Source organism: Oculina patagonica, chromosome 7, assembly GCF_052425735.1.
Source record: "Oculina patagonica isolate OP01 chromosome 7, crgOcupat, whole genome shotgun sequence".
NCBI classification, from domain to species: Eukaryota; Metazoa; Cnidaria; class Anthozoa; order Scleractinia; family Oculinidae; genus Oculina; species Oculina patagonica.
The window spans coordinates 12,966,252-12,988,403 of NC_135764.1; the positions used below are offsets into that span (position 1 = coordinate 12,966,252).

General features: G+C 37.5%; 2 protein-coding genes and 1 long non-coding RNA gene across 3 annotated transcripts in view; 1 reads left to right on the forward strand and 2 right to left on the reverse strand.

Annotated features, from left to right (window-relative positions):
* Positions 1–682: 682 nt before the first annotated feature.
* Positions 683–7,520, reverse strand: LOC144661276 (ryncolin-1-like). The gene is made up of 4 exons (XM_078521981.1): positions 7,390–7,520; positions 3,063–3,166; positions 1,354–1,734; positions 683–1,225 (listed from the first exon to the last, which is right to left on the reverse strand). Exons 2-4 carry the CDS (start codon positions 3,154–3,156, stop codon positions 969–971), a joined length of 732 nt encoding a protein of 243 aa, XP_078378107.1. The 5' UTR covers positions 3,157–3,166; positions 7,390–7,520; the 3' UTR covers positions 683–968.
* The window catches only part of LOC144661303 (uncharacterized), a 45,617-nt gene continuing 28,711 nt past the window's right edge, over positions 5,247–22,152 (forward strand). The window contains exons 1-2 of the long non-coding RNA XR_013572253.1: positions 5,247–5,474; positions 5,706–5,838. This is a non-coding gene — a long non-coding RNA (uncharacterized LOC144661303). The remainder of the gene's footprint in view (positions 5,475–5,705; positions 5,839–22,152) is intronic.
* Positions 12,868–14,738, reverse strand: LOC144661277 (ficolin-2-like). The gene is made up of 3 exons (XM_078521983.1): positions 14,624–14,738; positions 13,901–14,281; positions 12,868–13,251 (listed from the first exon to the last, which is right to left on the reverse strand). Exons 1-3 carry the CDS (start codon positions 14,715–14,717, stop codon positions 12,995–12,997), a joined length of 732 nt encoding a protein of 243 aa, XP_078378109.1. The 5' UTR covers positions 14,718–14,738; the 3' UTR covers positions 12,868–12,994.

Here is a 22,152-nt window from a genome sequence, read left to right on the forward strand (position 1 = left end):
TTGAAATATTAGTGAGTACTTGTCTAATGTCTGTATGTTTCTTTAATATACATTAAAAAAAGAAATGGGTCGTTTACATTACCTAAAAGGTAGCTAGAACTCCGTGCTTTTCTTGCCTGTACTTAAAAAAGTGTCTAGTTTCGAAAGTCCAAGCGTCCCATCTGCTACTTGCCTAATAAGTCATTGCTGCAACATCTTTTTTTTTTCATGGATTGCTACGATGATATTTAGCCATCCGTTAATTTATGTGATAATGATATAACTCCGTGGTCTCTTTATTATAAAATGTCAAAAGCGAAATCCCGCCCTAACCGTTCACTGCTTGCTATGACCTGTAGGGGATGTTGCCGTGATATGGTTGCAAACGCCTACATTTGTAAATACTGGACGAATAAAATTGTTTTCTCTACTGTGGTCTACAAGCAATCAAAAGTGATTGTTCTGAAAAGACACTTTAAGATTACGAACCTATGTCGGTCACGCAAAAGCAAATGTAACGCAAGTAATCTGGTTGCAATTCAACAAGGATGGTCAGCGGATTCACAAAACGTTTAACAGGATCTGATACCAGGCGTACAGGGTGGAGTGAGTGAAATAAAGGTCATCTACGATACTTCATGTTTTTTTTCCAAAAGCCCAAGCCTTTTGGTGCCCAAAACCTAACGCAACTAATAACAGAGCATTTTTGTTGCCATTTTTAATCAAGTCACGTTAACATTACATTTTCCAAAACTCTCATTTGCACTGTTAAGGCCGATTTACACGGTAAGATTTTGTCGCATGCGACATGCTTACGACAGGCCTTCGACACGACTTAGGAGTTGTAGGTTTGATTTACACGAAACAATTCGTGTCGTAATCCTGTCGTAAGCATGTCGCAGGCAGGTCGCATGCGACAAAATCGTACCGTGTAAATCGGCCTTTAGACAGGCAAACAAGGAAAATGCATGGTGAATAAAGTTAACAAATTACGCTGGTCTGATTTTCATCTCCGATCTCTTGGCGGAGTAGTAATATCCTTTCCAGGTATACCAGTTGACACCATCAGCATAGGATGAGTGCGCGCCATGGTGATATTTACCGTTCAGGTTGGAACGATGACAAGCGGCGTACCACCAGGCTCCTTTATACGTCACGGCACAGTTACCGGACCAGCTGTCACTATCCCGATCCTTGGTTGAAAAGGGGTGGCCACGATGCAATGAAAGGGAATCCCCTGCCGTACCTGGAGAAAAATCACAATAACAAAATGTTCATAGGATAGTGTCTTTATCTGTTTATTAAGTCAGTTTTAACATAGTAGTCTAAATAACTGTACTTAAGATTTAAGGGGAAAAAAGCTGGAAAATTTACCCGAGTAACTTCCAAGACTCAACTGGTACTTAGTCCTCTCGCTCGAAACTGCAAACATGTTGTACTGCGCATAAGCCTTATTGCCAGAAGTGTCTTCCAGATCTACTCGAAGCATGTATCTCTTATATTTCGTCAGGCGGTGTATCTTGTCCAAACCAAGCCAAAACTCGCCATTTAGGTCACCAAAGCCAGTCTTGTAGTCGGCCCAGCCACGGTAGAAGTCCACGGAACCGTCAAATCTCTTCTGAATCACTGTCCACCCCCCACCGGGTGTTGTAAAGTCGCAGTAAACAGCCATGGCACCTGCCCCATCAGGGTTGATTGTATAAACACCGCTGATTCTTTCTCCGTAGCTGTAATGCTCAGCACAGCTCTTCCTTGCTTTAAAACAACGCCGAAATTAGTATTTTTAATTTGAGACCAAACCCAAGAAAAAAACGGTGAAACATTCCTTTGTTAATTGAATTAATTAACAACAAATGTAGGTAATTTTATACTTACTAGCGAAATTAAAAATAATAAGGAGGCTCTCTCGTGAAAAAAATGTGAGAGACTTTCTTTGCTAAAATGTCAACAAAAAGGATTTTTTTGTTCAATTTTTTCAGCTCACATATTGCGTAGTGTAGCGCTTCTCCAAAAAAGTAGCATAAATGTCGATTAAAAAAACGATCGACGTATTCGTTTATTCGCTTGAATAATAATAATAATAATAATAATAATAATACATACATACATACATACATACATACATACATACATACATACATACATACATACATACATACATACATACATACATACATACATACATACATATATACATATATATATATATATATATATACATACATACATACATACATACATAATACATACATACATACATACACACGGACAGGAAAATAACAGCCAACAGACCAGATATAGTGATTAAAGACCACAAAACGAAAACCTGTGAATTTATTGACATGGCAGTACCATCAGACAGATACACATCCGTGAAAGTCACTGAAAAACTATCTAAATATAAGGACTTGGAAATCGAAACAAGCCGAATGTGGGGCATGAGAACGGAAACGATACCAGTTATCATTGGAGCACTTGGAGCTATCAAAAAGGGACTAGAGAGTTATATTGGAAGAATCCCCGGCCAAATAAGCATCAGTGAGCTACAGAAGATAACCTTGCTGGGTACAGCGCATATTTTGAGGAGGGTGTTGTCAAGCTAAAAACTGGCTACCCTTTAGTGCCCCAGGACCATGGTTTGGTCTCGGCGCTAAGGACTTTAAGCAAACATTACGTAAGGAACATAACAATAATAATAATAATAATAATAAAGGTACTTAAAAACGCATTTTACAGCCTGACGGAGTCTCAATGCTTTTTACAATTAATCAAATATAATCAAATATAAACGCTGTTAAAAAGAAAAGTTTTAAGTCTCGATTTAAAAGAGTCAACTGTGGGGCACTGTTTGACTACAATGGGCAAGTCATTCCATAGCTTTGGTGCAATCACTGAGAACGATCTGTCACCATAGGTAACCGTTTTAGTCTTAGGAATAGACAGTAGGTTTAAGCTACTTGATCGTAGTAAACGATGAGGCGTGTAGTTCAAAAGCAGGTCATTTAAATAGCCTGGTGCAAGGCCATGGAGGACTTTGTACGTTACCAAGAGAATAGACCAGAGAAGGGGTAAATACTACCCACCTGTACAAGCGCTAGCCATGGCGAGTTTGGTTTCCTCCATGAAATTAAACAGCACAAGAAACGTGAAAACCAAAATTCCCTTTTGAAGAACCATGTCTGAATAACTGCAATGATAAACAAATAATCAAAGTCTCCTTCGAGCCACCTTATGGTATGTGGTAATAATTATTATTCGATGAACATTTGCCCTTTTTTCGAACTAAAAATTGTTCCATTTGTAAGGTGTTTTAGTTATTCTGCAATGATTTGGGGACCGCGCTAATTAACTTTCTGTTCAGATATATACAGTAAGTAGTTGCTCATTTGTGACTGATTAGCAGAGCCCACCTCGTTCCCATCCCCCAGGTCTTGCCCGGGGGGGAGACCTTGGGAACGAGGTTATAGTATATAGCCATCGTGTGAGAGAATCATGTCGCGGAGAGAAATGAGGGATTAATCATAGTCTAGCTTTTTGATCATGGAAGAAGATTAATCATTTTTCGAAGTTACAAGTCTGTGCAAAGTGTCACCTATATGAAAACTACAAAAGTCTGTCCTAAGTGTACCATAGTCCATAGCCTGTCCTTGGCGTTTACATAGAGTGGGGTGCAGCGCGCAGAATGGCGAGTGCTAAAAAATACATTTCTTTTCACACTGGTTTTTCTTTCTACCACACTAAACACACTATTGAAGAAGACTACTATTTCCAACATTATTATTTGAAATTATCATCACTGTTATTTTTAGAAGAATTTGGTCCAGAAACAAAAGGGGTAAAGTGAACTTATAAAATAATATAAACCTGATTGAAACTGCTTTTGTTGTTACATGGCAATGTGACATTAACAACATGATAGAGGGCCGGTAGACTAATAAAGGTATGGTTGTTGAGTTGTTGAGAGAGATGACAGGAATAAATTTCTTCTAACCTTTATTGTGAATTACAAACATGTTGCAGTTGCTATTTTTACTTGACATGATTTCTTCTATTACAGGATTTGATAACTAATTATTAACGTAACATGAATTACAAAAAGTAACATTTTAAGCAAAAATGGAACAGCTCCTCATTACAAAACAATGGATTTCAATACAATTGACAATGTTATTTAGTGCCTTTCGGTCTCAAGGTTGAACTCATTAACTGACTAAGTTTAAGTGAATTAGTTTTTTTACTTGAATTCTGCTAAACTGAATTTTAGAAACAATCTATCATCGAACTGGAACAGCTAGGCAACTTAACTTCTAAGAAGTCAACAGAATTAACATTGTTATTTTTTTCAGTCCCGAGGCGAAACTATAAACTTAACTTCGTTAAAGTAGTTCTACTCGAAATTTTGCTAAAAGTTAATTTCAGAAACAATCTGTCATTGCACATTGAACTAGAACAGCTGGGCAACTCAACTCCTGACGACAAAACTATCGACATCAGTCAATTTAATTGACAATGTTAGTTTCTTTCGGTTCCAAGGTGAAACTACAAACTTAGCTTGACTGAATTACTTCTACATGAAATTCTGCTAAAACTTTAATAAGTTCAGAAACAATCTGTCATCGCACATCGTACTTCGAACTGGAACAGCTAGGTAACAAACTCCTCATAACAAAACTATCGACTTCAGACAATGCAATTGATAATGATAGTTTCTTTCGGCACGAGTTGAAATTATAAACTTATCTTCGTTAAAGTAGTTCTACAATCATAAGCAGTTTCTTAGTACTCTCACCTTCTCCAATTGAGTTAATACCACCATCAAGGATTCCGATTGTCGTCAACACATCCTTCCTAATCAATAAGCTTAATGTAACATTTTGTCCATCTTCTTCGGCAGCCGCAATCTTTGCCATTATGCTTCGTTCGCATTGGGAAAGTCGCATTTTTTCACTCGAGCATTCTTGAGCACATTTTCTGTTGGTTCTTGAGGTCTTCAAAAGTGTATTTTGATCAAAGATTAGCGAAAGGAACAAAAATCCGCTTTGGCAATTTTACCGTCGGGCTCGACACAACAGGCGCCATTTTGAAAACCATGTACACTGTATTGCCGCTTTTGCTCCACCCCCTCCACCCACATATATGAACATTAGACAATGGCACGACTATGTAGACAAAACAAGACCTAGTACGGGAGAGAGGGGAAACTGTGTTTAATTCACTTTTAATGCGGATTTAATGCATATATTTTAACAATTATTGGATGAGGTTGAGCATGATAGCGATAATTATCAAGGCCAAAGTTTCTGTTATCTGCCGAAGCCGAAGGCTGAGGCGGATAACAGAAACTGAGGCCTTGATAATTATCGCTATCATGCGAAAACCGAATCCAATAATTGTTTTATTATGCACATTCCTGAGCTGCACTTGTAAAGACAAGAGCGCGCACAAAATCTGCACAAAATCTGCAAAATCTGAATGCATAAAACTATTGTCTGTAGGTATGACGTCACTTCTACATATGTAAAATCTAATGTCTGTAGGTATGACGTAAGAGAAACAGCAGCAATAGCTGCGCAGCCACACAAGGACACATGAATGGATGAGAGGAGACGGGCGAGCCGGGGGGTGAGGGAAACGAAGCCCGAATATATGAATGAGAGCACGAAGACAGAGGGCACACAGAACTATGCACAACCGCCCTTCTGCATGCATAAAACTATTGTCTGTAGGTATGACGTCACTTCTACATATGTAAAATCTAATGTCTGTAGGTATGACGTAAGAGAAACAGCAAGCAAGAATTAGCTGCGTGCTTATAGCCAATCAAAATCAAGCTGGTGACACTAATGTATAATAATAATTGTTAATGGAGTGACATTCAACCCTCACTATACCTTATGATACCATAAGGTAAAAATGGTCTTTTTATCATAATGTTCGCATGACTATAGTTTAATTCTAACTCTTTTTTCTTAGCAACAACAGTAACAATAGTGATGATTTTTGTGAATGACAAAACGGTAAGTGTTTTTTAGCGTGAGTTCGTCGATATATGTACAAGGTCGATGATATTTGTGGTGTAACTTGGAAAAAGTAGGGAAGATAATACTCCGATGGAATTTTATTTTCAAAACTCGCATCTCAAGGTTTCAAAATCTACTGTACATGGAGCCGCCTTAAAGACTCTCTGTCTAAAAGTATGCATTGCGAGCGTTTGGTTTGTTTTTATTCTGTCGACAAAGAAAAGCGTTTGAAAATAAAAAGATTTGGGGCATTTGGCCTTCTAACAGGTATAAAAGGTTTGCTTATGTGGTCATTTGGTAAAGATTTACAGCATTTTGAAATAATCATGAACCCCCCGTCGTGAGGTCGCAAGCAGCAACAAGCTCAATACCGCGGTAGTGTTTTGTCAGCGGATACAGTATACCAGCAAAGCATCTTGGATATGGTGATCGATTTAGAAGGAAACTGAACGATTTGGAAGGTATCTAATCAATTTGAAAAATATCTGATCGAATTAACCTAATCGATTTAATGTGACGATGTTACGAGAAAATGCCATTCGATTTAGAAAAGGTTTGTTGATTGAATTGGAGCTATGGTGGTCATTTTGGAATGATGACTCTCGATTTGTGATGTTGAATTTTGTCAGTATAAACGCGCCATAGAAATGCGAAAGAAGATAAATCGATTCTGCCGTAAACGGGAGCGTTTTTTCTTTACATTGTGAATCCAAGTGCATCTTCTTTGTTTCGACACTGCTACTGGACTGATCTCCTCAAGTGAATAACTCTCAAATACTCTGCCCTTCGCGGTCTATCTTTTACTCGAGTTTGTTGATACCCAAAATCTATTGCACACGAAGCGATTCGAACAAAATATATCGTCTTTTAAAAGGTACGATGTTCAAACTGTCTAAGAACAGCAATAGTATTTTGCGGTCAACAACAAAGCCTCGAATTTTCGCTAGAAATACAGAGACGAGATTAAATTGCGAAATGCGCTTTCAGCAGGCGACCGGTATCTTTAAGGGGTCAAGAAAATCTTGAGCCACACCCAGATTGGTCTCTTTTAGGGGCTCTTTTTCAAAACTTCTGACGAGCATCCCCGCCCTTTCATATAGGAGTCCCCCCCCCCGGGATTTCTGACCGACAAAGGCTTAGACTGTTGTTTGATAATTATAAGCAACATCCGCGGAAGCCACAAAAGAAGTAAGCTTATAGCACTTAACGGACTTAAAACTTGTGTGGAAGAACGTGTTTCTGAATGGATCGCGAATTCAAAGCGCTCGAAAATAAGTCATTTTGAAACATTGAACACGTTTGCTTTTTAGCAGATTGCAAAAATGTGAGTTGACATCTACTATTACGCCGTTACATAAAAACTAGTGTGTAGAGACACTGGGTTACTTACTCTGAAACTTTGCTTCTTTGGGGAGCCTCAAATCTATCGTTCAACACTGTCGCATTGAAATGGTAATTTGTGACATTTCGACTCTTCCTTTATACCTGCATAATTGAGTTATTTTATGGCACTTAAATCTAGTCAGGTAATGGCTCTGGAGAATTAAAGTGTTTTATCAACGTTATCAAGATTTCTATCATCTATGCGAATAAAATAAGCCTAAAAGGCTGCTTCTAAAACGTCACGTCAGTCACGTACCGGCTCTTAAAAAGTCAGATCGGATCCGTACACCTAATCGCAAGTCTCTTTACATGTTTATCGGACAAGTACAACTGCAATTTGAACCTTAAAAAGTCTTTTTTGAAAAACATATTACAAGACAAACGAAAACTGTCACCACTTTAATCAAATAACCAACTTTCAATTTGTACTGCAATCTAAATCAATATCTTTCTTGAAAGAAAAAATAATTTAATTATTAGCAAAAAGGGATAAAAAACTTTAAAATAATACAATATAGGTTTGGTAAATATCTAGGATCCGGCCCTATCCCCCACCGGGGGGAAGGAAACAAAGAAAATATCTAGGATTGGCTTGTATTTTTTATGCTCCTGATGAGTTTGATTCATTATTTTCTTGATAACGGGTCGTCTGTATCGTTCAGTTCTGTCTTTGATAACGGCTTGTTATTATTGCCCATTTATTGTTATCAGCATTTAAGAAATCATTTGTCAATATAAAAACTTGCCGAGACGTCCTACGAAATTAACGATAAGATTCCATCGTAATGGAAGTGTCTTCAAATAGCTTATGATATTGCACTGCGTGTGTGTTTAAAACGTGAGGGAAATAACGTTTTCGTTCACAGTGTGAGCTGTTTGTTTGGGCACACCCAAATTCAAAGAAAAAGACTCGGGATTTAACTGTTTGCTTACTGAAAAACTATCTGTGGAAAAAAGACATAACAGTGCGTGTCGCATGTGCGCTGCGGAATGGGAAATATTTATCTCTGGTACTTATCAAATTGTATGGCTATTGATGCAATATGTATTTTACCAAAGTATCGAGATATAAGTGCCGCATAATACTGTATTGATTACCATTGTACTTGATATATCAATTTTTGAATTGCGAATGATTTCTGCACTTTACAATCGACTTTTTGTATTATTCAATTCTTATAAAACCTTGATTTCGAATTTCTTGTGGGGCCTTAAAATCTGTCGTTCAACCTTGTCGCATTGAATTGTAATTTGTAACAATTAACTTTTCTTTTATGGGTCCTCTACGTACCAGCATTAATTGAGTCGTTTTACGGCACTTGCCGATAAATCAAGAAATTGCTATGCAAAATTAAAGTGTTTTATCAACGTTATCAAGATTTTTATCATCGATCGAGTATGCGAATAATATTAGACTAAAAAGCTGCTTCTAGAATGCCACGTCCCTGCTCTCAAGAAGTCAGATCGGATCCGCTAATCGCGAGTCTCTTCACATGCTTATCTTTCAAAATACCACTGCAATTTGTACCTTCGTGTAAAAAAAAAAAACATATCACAAAACAAACAAAAACTGTCTCCACTAATATCAAAATAAAAACTTCCGTATCGGACTATTAACTTTGTATTAGTATCTGTTTTAAAGGAAGAATACTGATTACTTTCTTTATAGCAAGAAATAAAACACCTTCAATGGAATATAAAGTTGTTAAATCTAGGATCGACTTATATTCCGTGTGCTTCTAATGAGTTTAACCACAGGCTTGTGAGGCCTGTTTGTGAGGTCACAGCATGCCCATATGAATATTCAAATTTCTTCACTAATTGCTATTGTAAATACTTAAGCTTTCTAAAATCGGCTTTTACGACTCGTATTTGTAATAAAATTAAGTAGAAACATTTTCGCATTGTTAAGGTTTGTTTTTATGCCATTTTCTTGGCGATTTGTAGCGCGCGAGTGCTGTTTTGGGGGTTTAAGTTTTCGACTCGTGTACTGAATACAAATATTTACACAAGGCGTGCAACTTGGACATCGAAGAATCCGGTACCGCTTCTGGAATGTAGCCGAAAAATCAAATTTCCTCGACTCGCTTTTAGGCCCAGACAGATTGTGCTCGGCAACTTTTGAGCAACTTTTGGCGTTTGGAGCAACTTTTTCCAATTTTAGCAACCTTGAGCAACTTTTGGCTTTCTGAGCAACTTTTGAGCAACTTTGTATTGATATGCCTAATAAGAATCACAAAAATTAACATGTGGTTACAATTTTGAAAAGGAAACATCTATTTCTGTAAAAACATTGATACTTTGCATACTAGCAGGGAACGGGTGTTGAGGCCACCTCGTCCCCAGTTATTTTCGGTTCACTACCACTGCCTGGTCGCCCAAGCTTTCTTGGCCTGGTTACCCAGCGTCGGCAGCGTGTTCTTCAACTGTGCAAACCTTTTATAATATACATGTGCCCAAGATATACACTTCAGATTAATATATTGAACTTTCTTAAGTTCCAATTATCCAAAAAGAACAATGATTGATGATATTTAATAATATTTGTATGAAATATTGATATATTAAAGTAGCAACTTTTGAAGTTTTAGTAGCAACTTTTTGGGTTTTTGGGCAACATTTTAGCAACTTTTTGACTTTAAAAAAAGAGCAACTTTTCATGATTTTGCGAGCACAATCTGTCTAGGCCTACTCGCTTTTATCGAAAAAAATATTGCTCGGAAATCACGACGGCAAAGCTGAAGACAACGTGAACTGGGAAACTTATGTGTACTCGCTATAACGTGAATTTTGTCAGAAAAATTTTATATAATACAAAAAATAAGAAATCTAGGTGCAAATTAAATTTCCAGTTCGCGTTGTCTTCGGCTTCGCCGACGTGATTTCCGAGCAATATTTCTTTGGGGTACCCCAGAAGACTTTTGCAGTGAAACACGTTTTGCTTTCTGATGAGAGCATAGGTAGTAATTTTGACCAATTTCAGCGAATATTGCATAAATTGTCCAAAGAGGTGGTACAGATCATTGTAAATCGGCAAATTTACGACATAATTTGATATTCCAGCTAGTTTAAAAGAGCAACGGGGCGAACCGATCGCACTCAAATTAGACCAGACTATAGTTCGAAGACTGTTCTTCCGAGGACCGGGATCTCCGATAAAAGCGAGTCGAGGAAATTTGATTTTTCGGCTACATTCCAGAGGTGGTACCGGATTCTTCGATGTCCAAGTTGCACGCCTTGTGTAAAATTAATATTTGTATTCAGTACACGAGTCGAAAATTTAAACCCCCAAAACAGCACTCGCGCGCTACAAATCGCCAAGAAAACGGCATAAAAGCAAACCTAAACAATGCGAAAATGTTTCAATTAGTGAAGAAATTTGAATATTCATATGGGTAAGCTGTGACCTCACAAACATTGGACGGTAAGCCTGTGGTTTAACAGGAAATGTATGCAGCAAATATATGGTTTAATGATCCCTTATAAACAATGAATCTGTTCGGGCCTCTGGTTAGGTGGTATATAGTTATAAGATCTTGCAACATTACCCTTCTTTATATATAAGGCAGAGTGGAGCTATCTTCGGCCTCTTAGCATCGAAGCATTCAAGGCGAAGTCAACGTCAAACATTCTTTTGATAACGGATCGTCTATATTGTTCAGTTCTGTCTTTGTAAATTAAATGGCTTGTTATCATGGCCCATTTAATCTTTATCAGCATTTAGCAATCATATGTCAATATAAAAACTTGGTGATACGTCCAATGAAATTAACGACAAGATTCCATCGTAAAGGACGTGTGTGCAAATAACCTATGATATTGCACTGTGTGTGTGTTTAAAACGTGAGGGAAATAACATTTTCGTTCACAGTGTGAGCTGTTTGTCTGGGCACACCCAAATTTCTTGCAAAATGAAAAAAACCTTTAAGTCTAAGTGTGATGATATACAAGAATTTAGATGCAGAAATCTGCGAGCTGATCATAAACGAGATGACGTGGTTAAAATGATGAATTATAATCTTGTAATCTTTTTCTTTTAATATAAGATACAAAACCACTTAACTTCAAAATCCAGGGCTAGTTTGATTATAAATCTGATGGTTTTAGTGAAACGTCCAAAGAAAGAACTCAAGTAACTGTTTACTTATTGAAAAGCTATCTTAGCCTATCTGTGGAAAGAAGTTAAATACGTGCGTGCCGCATTTACGTGCGAATTGGGCAGTGTTATCTCTGGTACTTATCAAATTGTAAGTGCAGCATAATACTGTTTTAATAGCCATTGCATCCGGTATCAATTTTTGAATTTTGGCGTGATTTCTGCTCATTACAATCAACCTACTGCATCATTCGTCATTTGCGTTTTTTTTCCGCCGTGAAATAAAACGAAAACCTCAAATTTAATTCATGCTTGAATCATTTTGTATAGGAAAATCGTACAAAGAATAGGAAAGAACCTCAATCGAGCAAAATAACTGGCAAGGAAACGCGCGCTGGGCTTACACAACTTCGTAAAGGGCTTTGGGTAGGGCCAAAGCCGAGAAACGGGGTAATTCAGTGAGGGTCGGGGATTATTTTCATGCGGGCTTGAATTATTATTTCCAACCGGAACGGGGATTTTAATGCTTTTCGGTAAAAAGTACTGAAATGGGCGAATAGATCTTTTCATGCATGAAATGCACCTAGTACATCAGGATGGAAAAATAAAGTAAATTGTTGTTGAAGGAAGAAGCGAGTCAAAATAGTTTTAAGGCGTCTTTCCAGTCCACAAGGACAAAACTTGAAAAATTCGGCCTGAATTTTCAGGTTGAGATCTAAAGTTCCTGATGGCATCACAATAATATCACTTGTTTATCGCTTTAGTACATTTACATGGTGATTTTTAACAAAATTGGACAACTTTTCGCAGTTTTCATATGTCTTTAGGCTCTTGAATTTTTGAACTGAAACTGGTGACAGTGTCCCTTTAAAGATGTATAATGTTCCGGGAGAACGTGAAAATTGTGCTGCCTTTTATGGGGCGGAGAAAGGGGGACCTCAAGGTGACTGAAGGGAAGCCATTTTCAGGCCGAAGGTTTATAGAAGCGTTGGTATTTTACGGGTTGAAAAAATTAAAAGGGTAAGAGAAAAATGTCATTTGAGAACGGCTGACCGTAAGGACCGAGAACGCACCGTTATGGACCCATTTGGCAAATCGCTTATATTTTGCCTAAAGATAACCTTTGGTGATATATTTTTAAAAATCATAATTTTAAACAATTCCAGCGCTTTTTTTATTGTTCAGAAATTTACGAAAATTTGAAAACGCGGTCAAAGTGCGGTTTTCCTTTCGATCAAACGCCCGAAATAACGTGAGGTGCAAGGACGAAGCTTCGGCAAGTCATAAAATATCTTCAATTGCCGTCAAACGTTACAAAAAGATGGAATGAGTGAAATTAAGGTCATCTAGAAACACCTATTTTTTGAAAAAAATAGTCATATGAAACACTTTTGGTGAAACACTTTTGGTTCATTTTTAATCATTCATACCATGTTTACATTTCATTTTCCAAAACTCTTATTTGCACTGGTAAGCAGGCAAACAAGAAAAATGCATGGTGAATAAAATTAACAAATTACGCTGGTCTGATTTTCATCTCGGATCTCTTGGCGGAGTAGTGATATCCTTTCCAGGTATACCAGTTGACACCATCAGCGTAAGATGAGTGCGCGCCATGGTGATATCTACCGTTCAGGTTGGAAGCATGACAAGCAGTGTACCACCAGGCTCCTTTAAAGGCCACAGCGCAGTTACTGCCCCAACTGTCATTATCCTGATCCTTGGTTGTAAAGGGATGACCACGATGCCCAGAGAGGGAATCCCCTGCTGTGCCTGTAGACAAATCACGTAAATAAATGTTCATGTTTAAAAAGGGGCCCGTCAAAGATAAGGGAAGGCAATTTTATTAACCCTCGGTCGTACAAGCACATTTATACCCCATCCGTCGTACATGGGGTGGGGGGGGTGAGGTGGTGGTGAATGGAACCCTTACCCAGGGTTTTTGTTCTATTAAGTCATAGCGAAATTATTTTGCACTGTGTAGAAAGCCTGTGGCATACTAATAAGATGACATATAAATTTTGATACGCCCCCCTGGATTTCACCGTTTCCTTAAAAATCAGAAAATAACAGAAATTCTTGCAAAATCAAGTAATGATTATGAAATGTAATATTAACAAACCGTATAATTTTGTTTCAAAAAATTTGGAAATTTTTTTTTATTTATTTATTTTTAATGACGACTTTTGGCAAAACCTGCATGTAATTATTGGCAACGTCAAATTCCATGGACAGTTTTAAAGTATTTAAAGTTTTAGCATTGTAGGCCAAATCCCCTTTCAAAATTTCGAAAAAACCTCATGGGGATAGCACCCCCCCCCCCCCCCCAGCCCTTGTACGTCTCATGGTTAAGCAGTGTTTTAACACAGGGCAATCCAAATAGTTGAAACATTGCAATCTAACGAAGCAACTAAATATTTACCCGAGTAACTTCCAAGACTTAGCTGGTACTTAGTCCTCTCGCTCGAAACTGCAAACATGTCATACTTCGCAAAAGCCTTATTGCCAGAAGTGTCTTCCAGATCTACTCGAAGCATGTACCTCCTATATTTCGTCAGGCGGTGTATTTTGTCCAAACCCAGCCAAAACTCGCCATTCAGGTCACCAAAACCAGTCTTGTAGTCGGCGCAACCGCGGTAGAAGTCGACGGAACCGTCAAATCTCTTCTGAATCACTGTCCACCCCCCACCGGGGGTTGTAAAGTCACAGTAAACAGCCATGGCACCTGCACCATCAGGGTCGATTGTATAAACACCGCTGATTCTTTCCCCGTAGCTGTAATGCTCAGCACAGCTCTTCCTTGCTGCAAGACAACAAAATTAGCATTCTTCTCAATTTGAGACCAAACCCAGGGAAAATGTTTTGATATGTTACTTGTGAAATTGAATTAAACAACAAGCAATTTTTGTTATTTCATTCTAGCGAAATTAAAAGTAATAATTACTAGGCTCTCTCCTGAGAAAAATTTTAAAAGTGCACTTTGCTAAAATTTAAACAGAAAACGATACTTATGTGCGAGTGTTTCTGTCCACATATCGCGTAGCTAGTTTTACGCTGTATTAAAAATAGCATAAACTGCGATTAAAAAGTAATTAGAGCCGCGTTCCGCTTGAATAGGGCCAAAAAGTGTTTTAACACTACCCACCTGTACAAGCGCTAGCCATGGTGAGTTTGGTTTCCTCCATGAAATTAAACAGCACAAGAAATGTGAAAAACACAATCCAATTCTGAAGAACCATGTCTGAAAAACTGCAATGATAAATATAAAAAATGCTTTTTTTACCATATTGTTCGCATGATCATTTTTTAATTCCTTTCTTTTTTCTTTAGCGACAACGGTAACAATAGCTATGATTTCGGTAGACGACAAAACAATTTTCTTTGGCGTGAGTACGTCCGATTTGCGTGCATGGTCGTCGACCATTATGGTGTTACCCGGAAAAAATAGGGAAGATAATCCTCCGATGGAATTTTATTTTTCAAAACTTACATCTCAAGATTAAAAATTCTAGATCGAGCTTCCTTAAGGTGATTCCACTGAAATAGAAGGAGTATTAAAAATTTTCTGAAACTTGGTCCAGGTTACAACTATGTTATGAGCATTAAAAAAATGAAATAAAAAATGGGGGTCCCCGCGCTAGTTTTTGTGTAAAATGGATGGGCATTATAGTAAATATACGACCCGCGAGGTTTATATTAGGAACCCTAATAATCGAATGGGGAACTATTGTTTCTAGGAAAAAAAATCATTTTTGCATTAAAGTATTAGTCTAGTTCAACAAAATAGACTTTGATCTTATATTAAAAACTAATCTTATTGTACAGGAATTAAGATAATGAAAGAAATTAAAGATTTTGCTTTGTGCGCACGTTAACGGCACTACCTAAAAACGTGTTTTTACGGTATTAAAATTAAAATATCTCAATGTAGAATTTTAAACTTTTCTTTAAATCGCGATATATTGTAGACAACCGTATGACATTTAAATTAATGCATTAAAAAATGGGGGTCACCGTGCTCGTTTAAGAGAAAAAGACCATTTATTTCCCTACCAAGCTTAGCCTGAAGAGAATCTCGTAGTGTTCTGTGTGCGCGCGCGCTCGTGCACGCGCTAAATGACGCGAAAACTTATGCGCAGCAAGGATGCGCAATGCAATTCCGTGGAATCACCTTAACATGTCTGCGCTCGCTCGCAGTCGACAAGTATTTAGCGCGTCTCCTGTGTAGACAAAGTTCTTCAAGTCCCTTGCAATTCACTGACTTCAACTTTGATATCCTCAAATAGCTTTGAAAATTTTTGGCCGTTTTAATTCTACCCGGTTTTGGGCTATAACTATTAAAAAACAGTTTTTAAAGCCTTTGGAAATTTCCGCAGTGTGAAATAACAGTCTCACTTCATCAGCTATGAGTTCAATAGTAAACTTCTCGGCACAAGAAATTTAATAGGATCAAGAGTAAAAGACTTCATTGAATGCCTTTATTGCGTTTTTACATCGTATTCCCTGATATTTTTTATTGCATCTTTGAGTTAAATCTGAGCGAGTTTCTCTGATGTGGACTAATGTAGTTTACCCCAACAAAACCAATTGTTATAGTTTACCGTATTTACTCGAATAAGCGCCGCGGCGCTTATTAAATTTTTCGCGCCTCAAGTGCGGCGCTTATTCGAGGGCGGCGCTTATTTGAGGGCGGCGCTTATTTAAAATTTGGACACAACAAAGAATCTTATCTTTAATAGTAACTGAAAATAGTGTCTTTTGATTGTCAGTATTCATCTCTTGCTGAAGAGAGAAGTGGCGCTAGCTGTCCTGGCAATGTTCGTGGCCTTCACAACATTTCCAGAACTACGTATTGTAAAAATGTTGGATAGAAAAACTAATGGGCAAGCGGTAAAACAACCACTTTGAACTGCAAAACATAGCTTTTGATGAAAAAGGAATGTCCAAGTTTGTTATAGAGTTACTTTGTAGTGCTGTTTCAAGTTAAATGGAATTCCTCGAATAAGCGCCGCATCAGGACTGCGGCGCTTATTCGGGGGCGGCGCTTATTAACCTTTTTGTCCCAAATGCGGCGCTTATTTGAGGGCGGCGCTTATTCGGGGGCGGCGCTTATTCGAGTAAATACGGTACACTCAGAAAGACACACAAACATGGCTTTATAACGAAACGAAAAAACCTATTTGAGTAACAAAAGCCGAAGAAAAGACAAGCGGAGAAATGGCTTTGTTGCGAAACAAAGAAACAATTTGAGAAAGAAAAGCCACTTAACGTCGAGAATGCAAAAATTCAACTTTACCTCAAAGTTATATATATATATATATATATATATATATATATGCCTGCTTGAACTGCTCAAGAACTCTGAAGAGACTGATTGAGTTAATATTCCTCACTAATGCTAAAGTGCACGTATTCTTCAGCCTGATTGGTCAATTAGCATGTCCAATATTGACTAAAAACAACTGTCGACGTTTTTAAACATAGTTAAAATAATAATTAGAACATCAAAACTAAAGTAAACCAAGAGAAAGAACAAAGAGTATTAAACCCTTTTAACACGATGTGTTGCATAAAGACAATCACGAGAAAACTAAACAAGCTTTTTGTTTTCACATTTGTTTGGGTATTTAATGAATTGTTTAACAAGCTTCTAAAACCAAAGTCAATCCTAAGAACTAGCACTACAAAACAACTTCAGACAAAGTATATTGGATTGCCAGTCTCTTTTGTTTTCGCACTGTGAGTTGGAGTGGGGGTTCGCCATTAATTGCACGAAAAATTTGACCATTTTTTTCTATTTATGTTTTATTTTAAAACATTTAATAATAAAGGGTGGTAAAATTAAACAAATTAAGTTAAAGGACCACTTAGAGTTTATTTGCATTGATATGACAAACGCATTAACCACCATTAATTCTTGATCAAATGCAGCTGGCGGGCAAAAAGCCTCGCAAAACTGCTACGTTTGTACACGAAAAAATGAACAAACCGATATCAACGGTTTCTTTGAACGCCAATAAAAAACACAAAATGAAAGACAATTTAGATAGTTTTTTGACGATGCTGCAAACAATTGGAAGCACCTGAATCATCCAGAAATCAAGCACTACTAATTAAATGGCTTAGACGCAGTTGGCATAAAAATTAAAGATCTATCATAAACCGTCAAAATTGTGGACTAAATAATAGAAGGTATCAGATTTTTTTGTTTTTCCTTACTTAATTTGTTTTTAATTTTAGCTGTTCCTTGTTAAAACACATCAAGAAAGGCAATATTCACAACAAACAGAAGATAAAGAAAACCACTTAGAGGATATTTGCATTGAAGTGAGAAATAAACACGCTGATCAAACAGAACTCAAAAAATCATGTTTATTTAAAGTGACAGAAAAGGCTGTTGGGCCAAGGCTTGCCAGAAACCCCTTTCATATAATTAAAATGAAAAAATCGAAACAATGAATTAAAGAACATACCAAGCTACTTAAATTAGGGGTTAACTCGGTTACTAGAATAAAACTAACCCAATTTTTGCGATAGATACTTTATCCAGAAACCCCTCTCATACAATTAAAATGAAAAATCGAAATAATAAATTAAGGTATCACGGAAGGAAAATTGGCGTTTTTGTTCCAAGTGAAATTGTGTGCAAACCATCAATGGTAACCCCAATAAAGTATATATTTCCTGAAAGCTTATGGGATAGAGATTTTAATTTTTGATTTTGTTTTAATCATATAGACCATAATAAGCAACGTCAGCATTTTGTTTGCAATCATGATGTTTATTTGAGAATACATTTACTTAGAGCCAAAACTTTTATGTAGGATTTTGATCTACATATGTTGGTCTAAAAAGCGATGTCTCAGATTTTTCTTTTCTTGCTTCATTAATTTTTTATGAATTTTTAATCCTAAAGAACCCCTAAAAAAGCCATTTTAAAGTTTAAAAATTTAGTAAAAATATAAGGTAGCAAGAAAGGAAAAATCTGAAACACAGTTTTTTAGACCATCATATGTAGATCAAATTCCACTTAAAAGTTTAGGCTCTCACGTAAATGTGTTGTCAAATAAACCTAATGTTGCGCAATGCCATAATTACAAACAAAATGCTGACGTTGCTTATTATGGTCTATATGGTCAAAGCAAAATTTAAAACTACAATCTTCATTCGATAAGCTTTCAGAAAATATATACTTTATTGGGGTTACCAATGATGGTTTTCACACAATTTCACTTGGAACGAAGACACCAATTTTCCCTCCGTGATACCTTAAAGAACATACCAAGCTACTTAAATTAGTGGGTTAACTTGGTTACTAGAATAAAAATAACCCAATTTTTGCGATAGATACCTTATCCAGGATTATAAACTTGTCCCTCGTATTGAAAACTACACACAGTGTAAGATCAGGTAAATAAACAAAGCCTGTTTTCAAACTCTTAATAGTTAAAAGCATCTTTACAGGTAATTTGAGGTTTATGTATACAGAGGCAGGATCCTGACAGAGGCCATGTCCTTATGTTTTGGGAGCTTAATTTATTGCTCAATTTATGACAATACATGTAGCTATCTTTCCATGAAGAGAAAAGCACTTTTTATTTTTTCCCAAAGTCTTTTCCAACATGTACCTACGATCACTTACGCTTAGCAATCTTTGAATGATACCATTCCTGTTCAATCATACTATTCCGGATTTTTTGTTTTCGTTTGTTTAACAACGAACAAAAAAAATCCTGTCACTTTCTTTTTGATCGTTAGTCTACAGTAGCGAATATACCGCAGACTGTTCTAGCGAAGGACACCGATTGCTGTTAATCGAGAAAAGCGAGAGTATTTTGTAAAAGAAGCGGTTTAACCAATTTATACTAAAATATAAATTATAAATAATGTCTAACCATACACCCCAATAGAGAATAATTCAGGTCACTTCCGGTCGTGGATCACTTGAGTTTATCATGTTGGATGATCCCGCTCAGCCAATCAACATCTACCTTGCACGTAAAATCTTCCACTGTATAATCACATGCTCAGCCGTGCACAACACACTTCTTAAGCTTTCCTTAATCACAGAACCAAAATTTCCCTCCCACCCTTCCCTGCTTTCTCTGCTGGTTGATTATTATTGTGTATCATCGTTGTCAAAATTTTATAGGGTCATTTTTTGAGTTACTGTTTAAACCTTAGTTCTGACTACAAAATGCTGGCCAAATCCAGCATGAGTACTCCCACCACCCCCCCCCCCCCCCCCACGTCATTTTCCTTCTGCCAACTGAGTCACTTACCCGCCGATACCCAATAAAACACCTGGGTAGCGAGGCACAGTAAGGGCACTGTGTCTTCCCCAAGAAAATCGAGCTGGACAAGAAGTGATGAAAGAGTTTGTAACGTGCCCTTCCACTGAGGGAACGAGCAAGCAGTCTATAGAAAGCATTTATTTCACCAGTTTATTTTGCTTTTATTTTGAACTTAATATAATTATAAGTAATTCTAAAAGGTGATTTTATTTAATAAAAAGTCTTTTTTAACCCAGGATGGGTCATTTTTGAGACGAATGGACACCTTCAGATCCACCGTTACCAAGAAGACCAAAGAACTGCAAACCGCTAGCAGTCACGTGACAAGCGCTTGCCACCATGTTTAAGGATATTTGTCAATAGAGAAATTAAGCATGACGGTTTTTTTCCCGTAAAGGGAAAAATTTAACTTTTGCCGTCTGCTGTTTGGCGCCCGTACGCGGAAATTAGTAGTTTTGTGTTTGTTGCGAATTTGAGATTTTTCCCCTATTTTTAAGTGGAATTAGTAATAGTAATTGGACTGAGTGGAGTACAATTCAGAGAGTAATCGGGCGAGTAATTTCAAAATCGTCATTTCGAAATCGGTCGAGCGCGCAACGCGAGGCCGATTTGAAATTACGAGCACGAATACTCTCTGAATTGTACGAGACGAGGTCCAATTACTAATTAATCGTGTCAATAACAAAATGCGAGATTAGGAAGTCTTTGAGAACCTTTTCTGTAAGAAAAAGTCAAAGGTTAATTCAATTGGTTGCTCAAAAAGTTAGAAAACAACAAGAAAAACCCTATTGAAATGCGCGTGATTGACGCGCGAATGGCGCAGGTGTCCAATTACAGGTATCCAATTTGAAGTTGCTCAAATTGGATACCTGTAATTGGACACCCACGTGATCGCGCGCCGATTACGTGACAAATAGGCGCGTGCAGAACCAATCAAAATCGAGAATTAGAAAACAACAAGAAAAACCCTATTGAAATGCGCGTGATTGACGCGGAAATGGCGTAGGTGTCCAATTACAGGTATCCAATTTTGAAAATTACTCGACCGAATACTCCCTAAATTGTACTCCACTCAGTCCAATTACTATTACTAATCATATCTATAACAAAATTCTCGATTTTGATTGGTTCTGCGCGCGCCTATTTGTCGCGTAATCGGCGCGAGATCACGTCAAATTGGATACCTGTAATTGGACACCTACGCCATTCCCGCGTCAATCACGCCCATATAAATGGGTTCTTTCTTGCTGTTTTCCCACTGTTTGTACAACCAGTTGAATTTACCATTGACGTTTTCACACTTAAAAGACTTCCAAACCGACTTCCAAAGACTTCCTAACCTCGAATTTTGTTATTGATAGGATTAATTAGTAATTGGACTTCCTGTCGTACAATTCAGAGAGTATTCGTGCTCGTAATTTCAAATCGTCCTCGCGTTGCGCGCTCGACCGATTTCGAAATGACGATTTCGAAATTACTCGCCCAATTACTCCCTGAATTGTACTCCACTCAGTCCAATTACTATTACTAGTTACCTTATTACATGAAATTTTCGTGACACGTTAATTTTGCGAATTTCGCGATTCCAGAGTTCTTTTGTTTTTATTTGCTTCAGTCTAAAAGCAGAAACGGTCACAACCACTAACGCCAAAAGCCAAACCTCAAACCGCAGATTGCGATCAACAGTAAACGAAAATCTCAAGGTCTCGAATAAGTCATGTTTAACCTCAGTAGCTATAGATGAATTAACGTCATCACCACCAAGTAATAATTATAATAATAAAGAAAGACCAGTGTTATATGAAATCATATAGAGCGATTTTCCTCGGACCGTGAAACAGTTACTGTACAAAGTATATACTGTTACGCCAAATTAGTTGCTGCTAGTCAAGGGACGGCTGAGGTCTATTAGCTTCTATTCCCAAAAAGAAGATTAGTCTTAATCAAAACACAAAAAAAACAACACAACATGGACAAGCACGTGTGGTTTATTTTTCCTTTATTACTGATTCTCGGGTCATGTTACGACAGCGCAAATGCACATCTTAATACCTCGTGTAATTCCTCCACAGAAGTTACAAAAACTGCCTTGTTGGTAAATAATAAAGATGGTAGATTTTAAGCTCGGTGATAAATAGTGAAGAAATTATTCTACATGACACGAGCGTGGGACGGGGGAAAAATCTGAGTCCCCGACGGGAATCGAACCCATGGCCTCCCAGATACCGGTAGGGCGCTCTAACCAACTGAGTTACGTGAGACTCGCTGTGAGCTAGGCCATTTACTAGGTTGATAAGTGACACGCGTCCTGCATACTGCTAGGATCAGCAATGTCGAAATCATCAAATTTGTAGTAAATAATTAAGATGGTAGATTTTAA

Coding starts and splice junctions, on each gene's coding strand:
- LOC144661277 (XM_078521983.1), bottom strand. CDS start 14,717: ATGGTTCTTCAGAATTGGATTGTGTTTTTCACATTTCTTGTGCTGTTT. Junction 14,282..14,623: donor CATGGCTAGCGCTTGTACAG/GTGGGTAGTGTT, acceptor GTTGTCTTGCAG/CAAGGAAGAGCTGTGCTGAG. Junction 13,252..13,900: donor AAGTCTTGGAAGTTACTCGG/GTAAATATTTAG, acceptor ATTTGTCTACAG/GCACAGCAGGGGATTCCCTC.
- LOC144661276 (XM_078521981.1), bottom strand. CDS start 3,156: ATGGTTCTTCAAAAGGGAATTTTGGTTTTCACGTTTCTTGTGCTGTTT. Junction 1,735..3,062: donor CATGGCTAGCGCTTGTACAG/GTGGGTAGTATT, acceptor GTTGTTTTAAAG/CAAGGAAGAGCTGTGCTGAG. Junction 1,226..1,353: donor GAGTCTTGGAAGTTACTCGG/GTAAATTTTCCA, acceptor ATTTTTCTCCAG/GTACGGCAGGGGATTCCCTT.